This window comes from Euwallacea fornicatus, chromosome 16 (assembly GCF_040115645.1).
Source record: "Euwallacea fornicatus isolate EFF26 chromosome 16, ASM4011564v1, whole genome shotgun sequence".
NCBI lineage: Eukaryota > Metazoa > Arthropoda > Insecta > Coleoptera > Curculionidae > Euwallacea > Euwallacea fornicatus.
The window spans coordinates 963,396-978,774 of NC_089556.1; the positions used below are offsets into that span (position 1 = coordinate 963,396).

Here is a 15,379-nt window from a genome sequence, read left to right on the forward strand (position 1 = left end):
AAAACGCAAAAAGACGAACAAAAATCCTGAAAATTGATTTCGCTCCGATGACTATGACCATTGTACAGGACTTGTCACAAATCCTAAGAGCGTTTGTACCGACGTGATCGAGATATACTAAACGAACGTCAAATTGACAAATTCATAGGAATATTCTGTCAAAGTCATCCATATATTAAAATTTCTTTTATTATTAAAAGTAAGTTTTTTTTTTATTTTTTTCAAATATTTGTTAAAATAAGTAGGAATGTAAAAGAAATCCATAAAAGTTACATATATGGAACTCGCACACTGTAATTAAAAACAATTTCATCCAAAAGCACTAAAACCAAAGGTATATTTAAGATACTTATCTCAAAATTTCTGTTTATAATTACAAATTTTAATGGAATTTTTGTCTACTTTAAAATAAATAAAAGTACTGCAGGAAAACTGTTGAATAGATTTGTAGTTTTACCATGAGCCACCCCTCCTCTTCTACAAGTACCAATGATCCTGCAATTTATCAACAATACTTGTATGGGTTAAAAAGCACTGTAGAAGGCTTATTGGTAGCTCAAGTGGCCAATGTATGGTCTATTTATGGAGGCTTAAATCGACTTTACTTGTGCCTGGAAAAGATTTTTCAACATGGAAGCAAACATACATCTCAAGTAAGGTTTCAATGGCAGTTTGATAATGATCCATTAATATTTCAATAGGAGGGCACTTTCTATAACTTCATCAAAGGGCTTGAATGGCTGCAACCAGATACCTCAAATGCATATTTTGCCCTTGACTGCGAGTACCGTTCTCATGTACCAGCTATTCTAAAAAATGACAAATCACACATTTGGCTCTTTCGAAACTTGGAATCTTATTCTCTCTTTGTTAAGCTCTCTTGGCTGCTAATAGATGAATCCCATTTGCATTCCTGCTATGAACCATGGGCTTTTTTATGCCAAAAAGAATATGCTGAGGCTACATTGATATGTTTAAGAGCTGTTGAGAAAAATCGAGCAGCTTACCTATCTGAAATAAATCCTTGCTTGTTTTTAAAAAACGCAAATTCTGGTGAATTTGTCAAGACACATCGTAGGAGCTGTTCACTCCCTGATAGTCACTTCAAACACTCTGTTAACAAAATTATGACTGGTGCCTTACAAGAAGTTGCCGATAATAGTTCTAAATCAAAGCAGAAGATAAAAAATACAGTAATAGGGAAACTGAAACCTTGGTCAAGTTTACCAGCACTGCAGATTGACAGTTCAATTAAAACAGCAAAAAGGGTTCATTTTGAGAGTAAAACTATGCCAAACACTCCAGTTCACAGCAGAAAAATTTCCCCAAGTCAACTTGAGGTTGACTATAAAGTGCTGAAGCAAACAATTCCTAGGGCTAGTCTTAAAAAATCTACTGGGAAATTGAAACCCAAGTCAATAGATGTTAAAGCCATCATAATTAATAATAGTGATATCATTGAATATACTCCTCCTTTGAGTAGCAGCCAGAGCAGTGGTGTTACAGCCAGGGATGAATATGGATCTCCAAGTTCTTCATATGATCAGAAATGTGAGAAGAAAAAGAGATTTTTTTCACAAAGTCCATTGTCTATGGTGGAATATAGTTTTTTGCCCAGACAAGGTATGTTTGAAATAAAGTTACCAACATAAATGAATATTGCAAATGATTTAAACATAAAGAGGTACACAGGCATACATTTCACAAAATAGTATTAATCTAAATGAGAATATAAAAACAAATGAGTTGAAACAATTTATTTGTATGGGTTTTAAGAAGGGTGGTTCTTAAAAATGCAAATCTTGAATATTACATATGAAACAGATACATTTTCCAAGATATACCGCTACACAGTATTATTGTGTACACTTTCTTATTGCATCTAGGAGAAAAGGACTATAGCCGTCACCAACCGAAAAGTTTTATTGAAGACGGAGGAATGAGCATTCAGCCAATGTCTACAGGTCAAGATTACTTTCCCAGACCAATAAAAGGTCAGAGCATCGCTTCTTACCTCACTTCCAGTAAATTAGCACGTAGCAATGCTGAATTGGATAGGGAAAACGCACATTTCAGCGTGTCTGAAGCCATTATATCAGCGATGGAAAAATTGAAATGTCAATATAGAGACATGGGTTATTTCGACAAATTGATGACGGATAGTGATGATAGTGAAGACAGAGCAAATGATTTATCTAGAAATCTTAAGCAGCGAATTCGATTAAGGAGAGGAAGGATGATGCGGACCCGATGGAAATGTTGGCATGGAGGATTGTTGGGTGATGGGAGGACCGATAGTAAGTTCTTGATAAGCACACATTATAAAATAATAAAACAAATTAGTACTATTATATCTGAAAAAATGCAGTTTCGATAGTACCATGACATTGTTTCAGCTACAACGACCGTGAGTCCTAATTCAACCCCCGAAGATTCGCCCTCATATTGCAGTAGCTCTGAAGAGGTAGACGATTTGGAAATTGACGAAGCAAATAGTCTTAAAGAAAATCAAGGTTTTGCGGTTTTTTAATCATGCGAACATGGCTAAAAATTCTATTACAGGTCTTTCAATGTCTATGGCGTCTCTTTATTCCGATGCAGACATTCTAAAAAAACCGAGAGGCGCACCAGATGGCTCTTCCGAAATTATAGCAGCAGTTGCGCCGTCGGACGTGTTGAGTGCTGAAGGAGTGGCTTTGTCTTTGATTAGCAAATTTAATGAGAAACATCTACCAAAGTTAGTGGTGGTATTGGCTGCTGTATAACGGGGTTATTTTAGATCATTAATAACTCATAAATCAATTCTCGTAAAATTCTCATTCAAATGCTAGGGGTATTTTAAGAATTTGAGTCTATGCGTGATTCATAATTATTACTCTTCAATTCCAAAATAACCCCTCTATTCGATAATTAATGGATAATTAATCTACTAACTACTTAATATTTCTACTTTCACTAAAAAACAAAACACATTTGTTCATTTTAGAGCTTCTGATTTGGAATGGTTGGTGTCCGAGGAGGAAGCTCCTCAGGCTTTGCTACCACTTCCAAAGAGCTTTCCGGTAGATCCTGACAGCCACGAAGGCATTTCCACTCCTTTGCGCGGCACTAGAGATTGGGCTCCACCACGTCCTCAAATTGTTCTTACTCTATTACCTCCACCATCGTAAGTGAATGTTAAACTTAAAACAATTTTTAATTGTGGTCTAACGTTGATTATCGACTCATATTTTTCACTTTTTTATTCGGAAAGCATAGAATTTTTTTGTTAAACGACAAATTTCAGGCGGAAGGAGTTAATAGAGAAACAGAACTATAAATGTGCAGGGTGTGGAATGACAGTGGCCGCTCAATATGCCTCCAAATATCGATATTGTAATTATTTAGGAAAGTATTTTTGCACTGGGTGCCATAAGAACCAAGTGGCTATGATACCGGCTCGAATTTTATATAAATGGGATTTTGGACGGTGAGTTTTCGCAAACTTTTAAAAAAATTTACTTTGATGAACAACAAATGGACTTTGCATACTAGGTACCCAGTCTCAACATTTTCCTTTAAACTTCTCGAACAAATGTACGGTGATCCTTTGTTCCGAATTTTCGACCTTAACAAAGACATTAAGAAGTTTTCTAAAAACTTAGAATTTATCAGAAAATACCGCCTAGGGCTGTGTTATATTAAAGAATACATTTACACGTGCCGATATGCGGAAATGTAAGCGAATATAAAATTTTACTTAATAGTTTCCAATGAATATCGTATATTTTAGAGCACAAGAAAGACTGGACAGAGATTTGCCGGCCTACTTTTTCTCGAAACCTGACGAGTACTCTATAGATGATCTAGTCAATATAAAAAATGGGGAACTGAAAACAAAACTTAAGTTTTTGGTGGACATTTGCCTTCGCCATACTTCAGAGTGTAAAGTACATATATCCCTGTAATTACAATTAAAATATTCATGGTAATTGTTTCAGCTTTGTTTTGCTAGAGGTTACATTTGCGAACTGTGCAAAACAAGTGAAATTATATTTCCATGGCAAATGAAATTTGTCATTAGGTGTACGACTTGTGCTGCGTGTTACCACCTGAAGTGTTGGAAACGGGAAGAAAATATGAAATGTCCAAAGTGCCAACGCAAATTGCGGAGAGATGAACTTAGTAATAATGATCCAAGCATATCCTAGCGAGAATTGAATTTCGGGGGACTTGCATAGTTTATGAAAATGTTTACCTTAAACGGTAACGGAATATTTGACCGACCAAAGTGATATTATTTTTATTTTCACTGTTTTATATTAAATATAGGTTATTTTATATAAAATTTTAATCGCCACATTGTTCTTCATTGTTCTAAATATTTTTATTAAATAAAAAATAACGTTTTGATTATGTAAAAATATTCATCGACATATTTTACCATTTGTGATTCCTTCAATTCTCATTAAAAACTAACCTGAAGCAATTATTAGCCGGTTTTGCTAAAACTTTTAAAATAGTTGGCGAAGTGCACACTTTCAAAACGGATATTTGATCGTTTTCCCTAGAACCAGTACCGATCTTGGAGGGCGGTGGGCGATAAAAAATTTCACTTAGGGAGCCAAACTTGCTAAGGCTGGCCCTGAGTAGAACTATTGTTTTCGCAAAGAACAGGGATGAAAGTTTTACTATACAGAACTATTCTTTTTTGAAGATAATTAGTACTACAATTTAGCCAGGTATGTTACCAAAAAGTGGTGATGTACATAGCCACAACAAAATGGCCACTACCGTTATTTTAAAAAGGAACAGGATTCATACAGTTTGTTCAATAATTCACTAGATACAATTACTCTCGATATTAATTCAGTCAGAACTGTATAGGGCTAAAGTTAGATACTTCCGCAAAGTAACCAATACACATAAATATATAGTTGTGGGCGGTATAAACACGCTGGAACCACCCTGAGTTCGCAGTTTCAGAGAAACTGTTTCATACATAAATAACTAACAATCTTCTTAAATATTACTAATGTGTAGTAGTTTAACTCTCATACGAACTGGACAATATCGACATATACATGCAAAAATGCAGTACCAGTTTAGTGCCCAAAAAAGGTGTTTATGTATGCCGGCAGAAATATGAGCAAAAACGTAATAAAAATAACGCTCCACGGCGAATGGCACGGTTGCCACGTTGACTGGGATTTACCACAATACAATTTTAAATTACATGCATTAGCGATAATGCGTGGCAACATTGGCAATGCGGTAGGAGAAGGAAACGTGCAGAAACACTTTTTGAATCGTTATTAAAAGGACTTTTTGGCAAGACTGTGATTCATTTAGTCATTCAGATGACACTTCATGAGAGCATTGTGCATAACAAATTTTAAATTTAGAGTCGAACCAACATTACCGAAATGACTGCTATATACAGGGTGTCTCGGAAATAACGATTCAACGCTTGACTAAATTCCTTAACTAAAATTAAGACGTTTAATGCAAACTTACCTATATCCAATGTTGCTTCATTTGGCTGCTACAGGACACTAAGTTACTACATAAACTGGCGTGTCTTGACGTGAGCGGAGTCTTTTGTCAATGAATCGAAACATTGAAAACGATGCGGGACTCGTACATAGAAGTTTGTATTTTTTTATTACTCCCAGCACGATCAACTTTAATATTTTCTCTACCACAATGTGGCTTTTTCTTCAAACCTTTATTGTCACGTGTGAAATTCTGCGACAGGCATCCAGTTTATTCACAAAAAAAATTATTACGATATTAGATTGTACTTCACACATGCATTAATTTCTTTAAATAATTCATTTCCTGAAATAAAATCAATATTAATTAAAAAAAAAAAACATTTCAACACAATTAGTCTCGAATTAATTTCGACTCGAAGCAGAGCCGTACCAAGTGAAAACCTGAAACAAAAAAATCGGTAGTAATATCTCAGGAATAAAAATTTTGGTTGTAAGTTCAAGCAGAGGTGTACAGAGTGGCACCCTGAAACAAAAAAATCGGTAGTAATATCTCAAGAATAAAAATTTTGGTTGTAAGTTCAAGCAGAGGTGTACAGAGTGGCACCCTGAAACAAAAAAATCTGTATTAATATCTAAAGATTAAAAATTTTGGTTGTAAGTCCAAGCAGAGGTGTACAGAGTGGCATCCTGAAACAAAAAAATCGGTAGTAATATCTCAAGAATAAAAATTTTGGTTGTAAGTTCAAGCAGAGGTGTACAGAGTGGCATCCTGAAACAAAAAAATCGGTAGTAATATCTCAAGAATAAAAATTTTGGTTGTAAGTTCAAGCAGAGGTGTACAGAGTGGCACCCTGAAACAAAAAAATCTGTATTAATATCTAAAGATTAAAAATTTTGGTTGTAAGTCCAAGCAGAGGTGTACAGAGTGGCATCCTGAAACAAAAAAATCGGTATTAATATCTCAGGAATAAAAATTTTGGTTGTAAGTTCAAGCAGAGGTGTACAGAGTGGCATCCTGAAACAAAAAAATCGGTATTAATATCTCAGGAATAAAAATTTTGGTTGTAAGTTCAAGCAGAGGTGTACAGAGTGGCACCCTGAAACAAAAAAATCGGTAGTAATATCTCAAGAATAAAAATTTTGGTTGTAAGTTCAAGCAGAGGTGTACAGAGTGGCACCCTGAAACAAAAAAATCTGTATTAATATCTAAAGATTAAAAATTTTGGTTGTAAGTCCAAGCAGAGGTGTACAGAGTGGCATCCTGAAACAAAAAAATCGGTAGTAATATCTCAAGAATAAAAATTTTGGTTGTAAGTTCAAGCAGAGGTGTACAGAGTGGCACCCTGAAACAAAAAAATCTGTATTAATATCTAAAGATTAAAAATTTTGGTTGTAAGTCCAAGCAGAGGTGTACAGAGTGGCATCCTGAAACAAAAAAATCGGTATTAATATCTCAGGAATAAAAATTTTGGTTGTAAGTTCAAGCAGAGGTGTACAGAGTGGCACCCTGAAACAAAAAAATCGGTATTAATATCTAAAGAATAAAAATTTTGGTTGTAAGTCCAAGAAGAGGTGTACAGAGTGGCATCCTGAAACAAAAAAATCGGTATTAATATCCAAAGAATAAAAATTTTAGCTGTAAGTCTAAGAAGAGGCGTATAAAGTGGCATCCTGAAACAAAAAAAATCGGTATTAATGCTTAAAGAAAAAAAACTTTTAGGTGCGAATCGAACAGATGTTTACATCCTGGAATCCTGAAACAAAAAAATCGGTATTAATTTCTAAAAAAAAAAAAAAAAATTATGTGCGAATCAAAGCAGATGTTTACATTGTGGAATCTTGAAATAAAAGGTTGTGAATATTAAGTACTGAAGACGACATATTCAAAACAGCTAGTTTCGAATTAATTTGGATTCGAAGTGAAGACGCACACAGTGGTAATCTGAAAAATAAAAAAATTCAATGTTAATTCCTGAGGACAGAATATTTAAAACAGCGAAAATTTCAAATTGATTTGGAATTGAAGCGCAGGTGCATACAGTGGAAAGATGAATCAAGAAAGTTCGGTATTGATAAAAAAAAAAATGTTCAAAAAAAAATTAGAGGTTCAGATCAAAGCAGAAGCGTACATAGCAGAAACCTGAAACAAAAAAAACAATATTCACTCTAAAGAAAAAATCTTTGAAACAATTGAAGTTGTGATATTATTCTTTGGCTACGTCCAAATCTGGTTCTAAGTATCTTCCAGAAAAACCAAAATTGCAAATAGGCTCTCAACTAAAATTCGAATTATGTCGTTTTTGTTGACCTGAATAAACTTAACTGCAAAGCAGAAGTGACAACATTCAAAACTCACCCCCAAGCACCGAAAGCGTTACCCAGAATCACGTGAACAACATTCCCTTTCACTCCCAAAATACAGTTAAACGTCATCTATTTTCATCCACTAAATCATGGATACACCAACGGCACATCTCACAAGTCTTTAAAACTAAAGAAAACCCGATTTTCCCGATTATTAGTGGAGCGCGCATTACGCACGTCTTGTTCATCGCCACGTTAACATTCGAATGAATCAACTGCTAAGTGATATCGGTACCAAAAGGTACAAAAAAATTACTGCCTGCCTTTGTAAAGGTACAACTCATCGGTGTTTGGATCGATACTCGATTGGAAGTAACATGCGACGTTTCCAGATTTAGCTAAATAAGGGAAATGTAAATCCGGGACTGCAATTTCGTGATGAAAACATATCCCAACGAAATGAAAAAACAATTTCCTATTGTGAAGAAAACTAGATGGAAAAAGAAGTCTGAGGTTTTCCAAGAACAATATTAATTTAGAATTTAAAACCGTATTAAATGCGTCATGTTCGTAATTTATAAACTCATAAAATGAATAAAGCCACTATCAACCTTAATATTTTGCCTCGGTCTGTTGAGAACTTAATAACTCCGAGGGCTCAATGATATATGTGAGCTAATAAATTTAATTATCTTATGAACAATAGCCATAAACGTTATGTCGCGATCCTTCAGTGGCATCTCCGTGTAGCACATTTCTGACTCATGCCGGCAACTATTACAATATTTGCAATAAATATACATATAAACATAATTCTATCCCTTGAATGACCTCCTGAAAGCTTTCTGACCGTTTATTTATATATTGGGAATTATTGGGGACTCTATTAGCAAAGGCTTCATACTTCATAGGTATTCTACCAGTCTACTGGAATGGCACCATATTTTTTTTCTTCTCAATTTTTGGCATTGGCGATTAACGTCATTTGGACTAAAACTACCTCTTTCCTTAAGTTGCTTCTTAATACTCGCGAAAATATGATGATTCAGCCGTTGGCGATTTGAATATTTGTGACGATACTCATATGTACGTCCATTTCCGTCGCAAAATCAATTTACTAGAAGCATGTAAATATTCTCAGTAATGTAATATTCCATTTTGCGACACCAAAATTTATTCATTTTACAATAAGCTCAACTCCAATCAATTACAACCATAGCAAACACTATCGGTATGTCAGATGTATAGAATGCAAAACACATTTTTTGTAATATTGTTTTCACAACAACGATCAATTGCAAGGTGTCTTCTTGTAACAAAGAAAAAATTAGATATTTGTATCCAAAAACAAACTATTGTTTATGAAGCACACGCCATTTTTATATCTGTGCATTAAAAAAAAATCCGCACACGTCAAAACACGCTAATTTATATAGTACCTTTTTATTCCAAAATTATAAAAACCGATAAAACCGTTTAACAATTATTTCTATAAAAACGCTATTAATTTGAGAACTTTGGTGCGTTATAGCGGCAAAACAAAGCAATATTGGGTGTAGGCAAGTTTGCCTAGAATGCCTTATTTTTCATTCACAAATTATTGATCAAGCGTTGTACACTGATTTCAGGGATACCCTGTATAAGGAATATATAATAATAAATAAGAACTCATTATATCCAGGATAAGAATTTATTAATTAAAACGTAACAAAGTACACCAATAAATGGGCTAATTATCATATCCTCAAATAGCTCAAAAATTACCTAATAAAAAACCGACACATTAGTAATCTCCAAGTGTTCCAGTATAGGGAAAACACCTTACAATTCACTTCCTTGCAGGTTTTCAATTGCAAAATTTTGGATTCTTATTTGTATTCCTAAAGAATACATGTCATTCACACTTACCAAAGACAGAAATTGTAATGTGTGTGCCCCAAATTGGTTCTACAAGTATGGAGATCTCTGCGTCATAAGAAATACGAAGGCTGTTAAGTAGGGAATATTTTAGAGAAGAATTTTGTAAGAAGCTCGTACCCTTTTTAAATATCCCTTAAGGATTTTTTTGTTTTCCAGAATAATGGAAAGGAATGAGACACTATGTGTAACTTTGTCCTGTAGTATTTAAAGAAATTTCTAAATCAAATATGAGTTTCCAAACTCCTTTTAAACTCTAAATCTGTTCCTATTTAACTGACCCTGTACCTCATATGGCCACCGAGATTTCCACGCATATGCTCAGAACTAATTTGGGACGCACTATATACACAATAAATTAACGTCTGTTATGTCCTGTCTAAATACGAAGTTTTTCCCGAATCTCTTGTGAAATTCGGGGAAAAAGCACAAAAAAAAACATTATTTCAGACATCAAAGCTTGCCAATTAATCTTTTTAATAAAACTTAAAAATCCATATATTACACAACATTATAATAATGGATGTAAAATAAAATGTAGAGAAAAACTTAAAATGTTTAGTAGTCAGATTGGGTGATAAGCGGTTGGAATGCAACAGCTAATCTAAAAGAGATTCGCATCGCTGAGTAAAGGCGTTTTGGCTACTTCAAAGAATATTTTGTGCGAATATTTATTTCGTACTGTCATTAATTGCGATTTCGGAGGCTTGCTGATAGCTCTGTTTAGGAGGAGCACTGTGTTCCTCAAGTCATTTAGTTCATAGCCTGAAATAAAAGCCAATATCCTTCGACTCCTAAAAACTCTCGGAAAGAACATACCAGTATAGAACTCTAAGGTAGGTGTCCAGCCACTGATCTCTTTCATCCTTAAGGATAAATACAAAGAAGCAGACGCTAACAGTGAGTCTCTGATTGTAACTGTTTCATACTCCATCAGGCTGAATTCTAAGATGTATCTTGCTAAGGTCAGGACATTCATAGTGATTTTCGAACACTGGAATGCATAAGTGTTATTTCAATTTCGAATTAAAAGTTAAAAGTATGATCAGTAAATCATGCGATTTCATATGAATTTAAATAGATATGTTTTCTTTACGCGGATGGAAGCTTTGGAAAATCTCTTTTCTTTGCTCTATATATATTTTATTAAGTTGGTTCCTACCTTTACGTCTTCGCAGTATAAATATGAATATTTTTCCAAACCAGGTTCTGAACAATTACTAACTATATAAACAATTATTACAAAACACACAAATCCACCAAAACTATTTCGTTTTTACCGCCACCATATTCACCAAAAATGCAAAAATAAAGACTCACCCTTGCATATCTTCTTAAAAATCTATAGCTAATAGGTATCCCCAAATTGAAACCGACGACTTTCAACAGGTTTGCTTCCATCTTGATCATTTCCCGGCTGGTATATGCTCCATCACAAATATATAAAAAGTCGTCAATCATTGGGGGAATCCTTTCGTCGAATTTGCTAGCTACGAACATGGCAGCTGCCCCTACCAATTGTAGGGTTTCTTTCGAAACCGTCACGCGGTCTAAATACATATCGACCAACTGGAAAATACGATAGAAAAATTTGCACCCGTGCAATAAATGTCTGTTACCTTAACTCCTAAATACAGAGTTTCATGGTTAAGTTCAAAACTTTCTTGAATCTCGACCATCCAGTCGACTAAAAGTGACCTCATCCACTTGGAAAGGCATATTTGTTTGTCTATGTAATCTCCGACGGGAAATTCTTTCTGCATTATTTCAGACAAATCAATTATAGAAATTTAATCAATTGAAAAATCCTACCTCCTTTTCCTTGTAATAGTTGAAAATGTCCATGGCGTAGTGCGATACCTGATAGATATCGTCCCAGTTCTCCTTATCGTAATCAGTCACTCCTTCGGGCACCTCGTGATTGCCTAAGTTTAGTTTGGTCTGCAGTTGAAGAGCCACAAACGACAAGTTATTTGTGGATTTGGCACCATCATCAATAGCTGATGAAGAACTGGCCCGTTGCTTTAAAGCTCTAGTCGTAGGCCTTTTGGCACTGAAGTATGTAGAATCGTTGTTACTAAAAGCCATGTGTGGAATCAAGGAGTAACGACGCAAGTCATACTCATCTATTTGGGAAATCCCCCAAAGAATACTCACACATACCTCTCTTCCAATGCGGTACTGTACAGCGACCCATCACTCTTCTCGAACTCATTACTGAGACGTTTTTTAGTAGTAACTGCCACTGGTGCTGTGTTTTCTTTATTTGCCTCTTTAGGTTTGACAGCTGTGTGAGTAGCACAATGCACGATATTTTTCACAGTTGCTCTAGTCACAATTTTGTTAACCACTGGGGCAGGCGGAGGGGCTAAATTTTCATTTTGTTTCGGTTTTTGAACCGTTTTCACTGTGGGAAGTATTTTGGCCTGTACTGTGATAGGTTTTGTGGGTTTCGTTACCTAAGGAGAAGAAAAGTTGTTGATAAATTATTGAATGATAGTGTAATTGGTCAGAGTGTAGTAAATATTCACATGACTGTACTGACTACAATTCAAGTGCACGTGGCACTATTTCTTGGTTGACTCAACTAAAATACTTTTTGAATATATAAATATAATACTTTAGAGTACTTTTATTCAGTTCTAATACATTTTAAATGTTTAGTGATAATTTTTTTATTTACATGGTGACATAGTGAACCCAATTAACAAAATGCAAAACATTTATACCGCATTGTCACTGTATGTGATAAATAAGGGAAGCTTAAGCAATTACTTACCCTAGTCTCGATTATTTTCTTGTAATTGTTAGTTAAATTTATTAAAGCAGACCTTTTTACTGCTTTATCTTTCGAAGGTGAGCATTCGGCTTTTCTCTTGCCGCGCACATGTTTATCTACTGCTTTGTTAGGATTGGTATTCTCGCATTGTGTTTTACTCCTTGTAGTAATGTTAGTAGTTATCTTGCTTAACGCTTTTGCCGGTGCCATTATTTGGAAATGTTTTTTTTTTGTTACTTCAACTGCTTTGTCTGCAACTGAATTTGAAAGTTAGTTTAACATTAGTTAACTGGAATCTTGAATTGAATATGTTAATAATTGGATAAGTTACCAAAAGTACCCCTTGATACTTCTTCGTACATGTCTTGTTGCCCATAGATATTATAGGAATTTGGTTTGAAAGACTTTGAAAGTTACGAAATTAAGGAATTTGTTTGGGGGGGTTTTAACGGGTAATAAATGTTCTTAAACACTACCTATACATTGTCCAGTACTAAAATTGATGCACGTCATAAATTACGTAATTCCGTTGCCAGCTTACGTTTTCAAAATACGAAAAATTTTCAACGAGGAATTCACCTAGAGATAAACAATAATTATTCGAATAAACTATAACAAGTACTTGGACCTAAGAGTAACCTACCCGTTAACATTTCGTAAAATAATTAAACTTAATATGAACGTGCTTTTAAAATATTAGGCTTGGCTATTCCTGACAGTAAGGACCGAAATGGGAAAACAATTATAATATCACATTATAAAATCATACAATTCGTCAGTATAACCGTAACTAATGTTTGGTCATTGAAAGATTATTCCAACAGCAATGAAATTGAAAAAATTCAAAAGGGATTTTAGCACTATTTATTTGTCAAAGAAAAAAAACATTTATCCGTTCAAGATCTCATACAGCTCCATCCATGAGTTTCGACATATGTATATAATGTGCTAGGAAGAAATCCCAGTCTTTTGCCCCCGATATGATAATCATTTAATATTATTTATTCTGAAAGTACCTTAAAAAAGCTAAGAAAAACATGTTATGTTGAAAGCGTTTATGCAAAGCAATAGTCATTCCAACATTCCCTCAAAAACATATTTCCGTCAGTAACAATTAAAATAAGACAAAACAAAACATTTACAATGTTGACGATGACATCAACAATCTTCAATGTTGTAAGTTTTCAATCTTGGCTTGGCGCATTTCAATCTACGAAGATCAAGTTATCAGATCATCTCCTTTAAGGATATCTAAAGTTAAATAGGACTCGAAACATATTTTGGAAGCAACATGGCAATCCTGTTACTTTATAAAACATTTTAGCAGATATTTTTTTTAGTTTTGATCAGACATTTTGAGACTAGATGAGGTTGTATAATTAGTATAGAGTGTTTGTCAAATGTTAATTAAATAACCAGAAAAACGCGCTACAGATAGAAAAATTATTCCTATGGAAATATTTTTGTAAATAAAGTTAATTTAGTGCATACTAGTTCCAACATATTCTCTTTCCCATGATGTCTGAAACAATTAAGGTTTATTTGAAAAAAATATTATGTAATTACCTAAAAAATGATGGAGTTAAGAAAATCTCATTCTTATTTATCATTCTCCAAATCTACTCAAAACAGTGCATAAATAATGTAGGAATTATATTTATCCAGCTAACATAATAATTAAAAAATGTATATTTATCAAAAATGGCCAAACTTAAACTTTTGCTTCTAGTTGCAGAAATTATTGAAAATCTTTAGTTATTTCTTAAAGTTACCGAGCTTTCTACATATACATCAAAATTTACCCAAACTGTACAGATATTCTTCAAAATAAAAATAAATCTAAAAAAATCAAATCAATCTAAATAGAAGACATTTTTTGTAGCAACACTGGATTCCTGTAAAAACCAACCCCAAAGTGCAAAGATTTTTTCATATACTTCAAAGAGTATTCAAAATATTTAGAAAATAATATTTGTGGGATGCCATTTTCAAATGGCTTTAGTTCTTTCAAAACTCATTTATGGGCTCATGTTCATAGGAACTTTCTCTCTTATTTTAACTACTCTGTAAATAATCCCATGTGAAAAAATCAAAATCAATATTTAATAAGCTAAATTTAACGAAAAATTAATAAGAATTAATAAAAAGAATATATTTTGAACTTTCCTAATAATAAAAATTAATAAGTAAATCCAATAGTTATTGAATGGCAAAAATTAAATCTGGGAACACATGGACAAAAGTAAAAGAAGATCCCCTAAATTGGCCCTAACTTTTTGGATATGCTACACAAATGTATTTTGAGTTTTAATAAACTAATTGCAATAATTAATAAACGAATTCCTGAAAAACATAGCATGGAGGCATTACGTGACACGGGGTCACACGTCACACACCCTTGGTTTACCGCGTTTTTTGGTCACTCAATATCATTTATAATTACAAATTAAATATAATTTGTAGTTAGCATACCTTATAATTTCTCTGTTGATTAATCAAGGCTACTAAAGCAGAAAAGCAAGAAAAATATAACACAACAACACAACCCAATACGAAAGGTACAGGAAGTAGCGCCAGTGCTCCGGCGTTAGCTAATAAACAAGGCGTTTTATGAATGAAAATTTCAATGCAAAAGAAGCTTCTTAAAAGAAATGCTTCGTTAAAAGAATTTATGCTTACCACAGGACCGGAAAGTCACAAAATTACAATATTTCTCGTGTATAGTTTAAAATTCACATAAAAAAATATCAAAAGACGTTACAAAAAACGTCAAGCCCATCTGCTTAGTCGTTTGACGTTTACTGACGTCAATAAAGAAAACGGTTGCTTGATTATTTAAAATGAGAGTTTCATTGGTCGGTTCAAAGTAAGGGAAGCGATTTTTTGATTGGTTGAATATCAT

The 15,379-nt window shown here is 33.8% G+C and overlaps 2 protein-coding genes across 7 annotated transcripts; one reads left to right on the forward strand and one right to left on the reverse strand.

Annotated features, from left to right (window-relative positions):
• The first annotated feature begins 149 nt into the window (after positions 1-149).
• Rubicon (rubicon) lies at positions 150-4,403 on the forward strand. Of its 2 annotated transcripts, none has more exons than XM_066291557.1 (11): positions 150-334; positions 444-653; positions 702-1,623; positions 1,887-2,297; positions 2,397-2,513; positions 2,563-2,737; positions 2,987-3,166; positions 3,287-3,469; positions 3,535-3,717; positions 3,773-3,924; positions 3,981-4,120. In XM_066291557.1, the coding sequence occupies exons 2-11, from the start codon at positions 459-461 to the stop codon at positions 3,992-3,994; spliced, it is 2,532 nt and encodes an 843-aa protein (XP_066147654.1). In that variant the 5' UTR covers positions 150-334; positions 444-458; the 3' UTR covers positions 3,995-4,120. The 2 variants fall into 2 exon arrangements, with proteins under 2 accessions (XP_066147654.1, XP_066147653.1); XM_066291556.1 differs by having other exon boundaries at positions 153-334; positions 3,773-3,929; positions 3,981-4,403.
• A 5,049-nt stretch (positions 4,404-9,452) lies between these two features.
• Positions 9,453-15,285, reverse strand: CycB3 (cyclin B3). Of its 5 annotated transcripts, none has more exons than XM_066291006.1 (8): positions 15,157-15,285; positions 12,478-12,734; positions 11,862-12,157; positions 11,511-11,751; positions 11,318-11,455; positions 11,019-11,267; positions 10,518-10,692; positions 9,453-10,463 (listed from the first exon to the last, which is right to left on the reverse strand). In XM_066291006.1, exons 2-8 carry the CDS (start codon positions 12,685-12,687, stop codon positions 10,303-10,305), a joined length of 1,470 nt encoding a protein of 489 aa, XP_066147103.1. In that variant the 5' UTR covers positions 12,688-12,734; positions 15,157-15,285; the 3' UTR covers positions 9,453-10,302. The 5 variants fall into 5 exon arrangements, with proteins under 5 accessions (XP_066147103.1, XP_066147101.1, XP_066147102.1 ...); XM_066291004.1 differs by having other exon boundaries at positions 11,511-11,775; XM_066291005.1 differs by having other exon boundaries at positions 11,856-12,157.
• Positions 15,286-15,379: the final 94 nt, after the last annotated feature.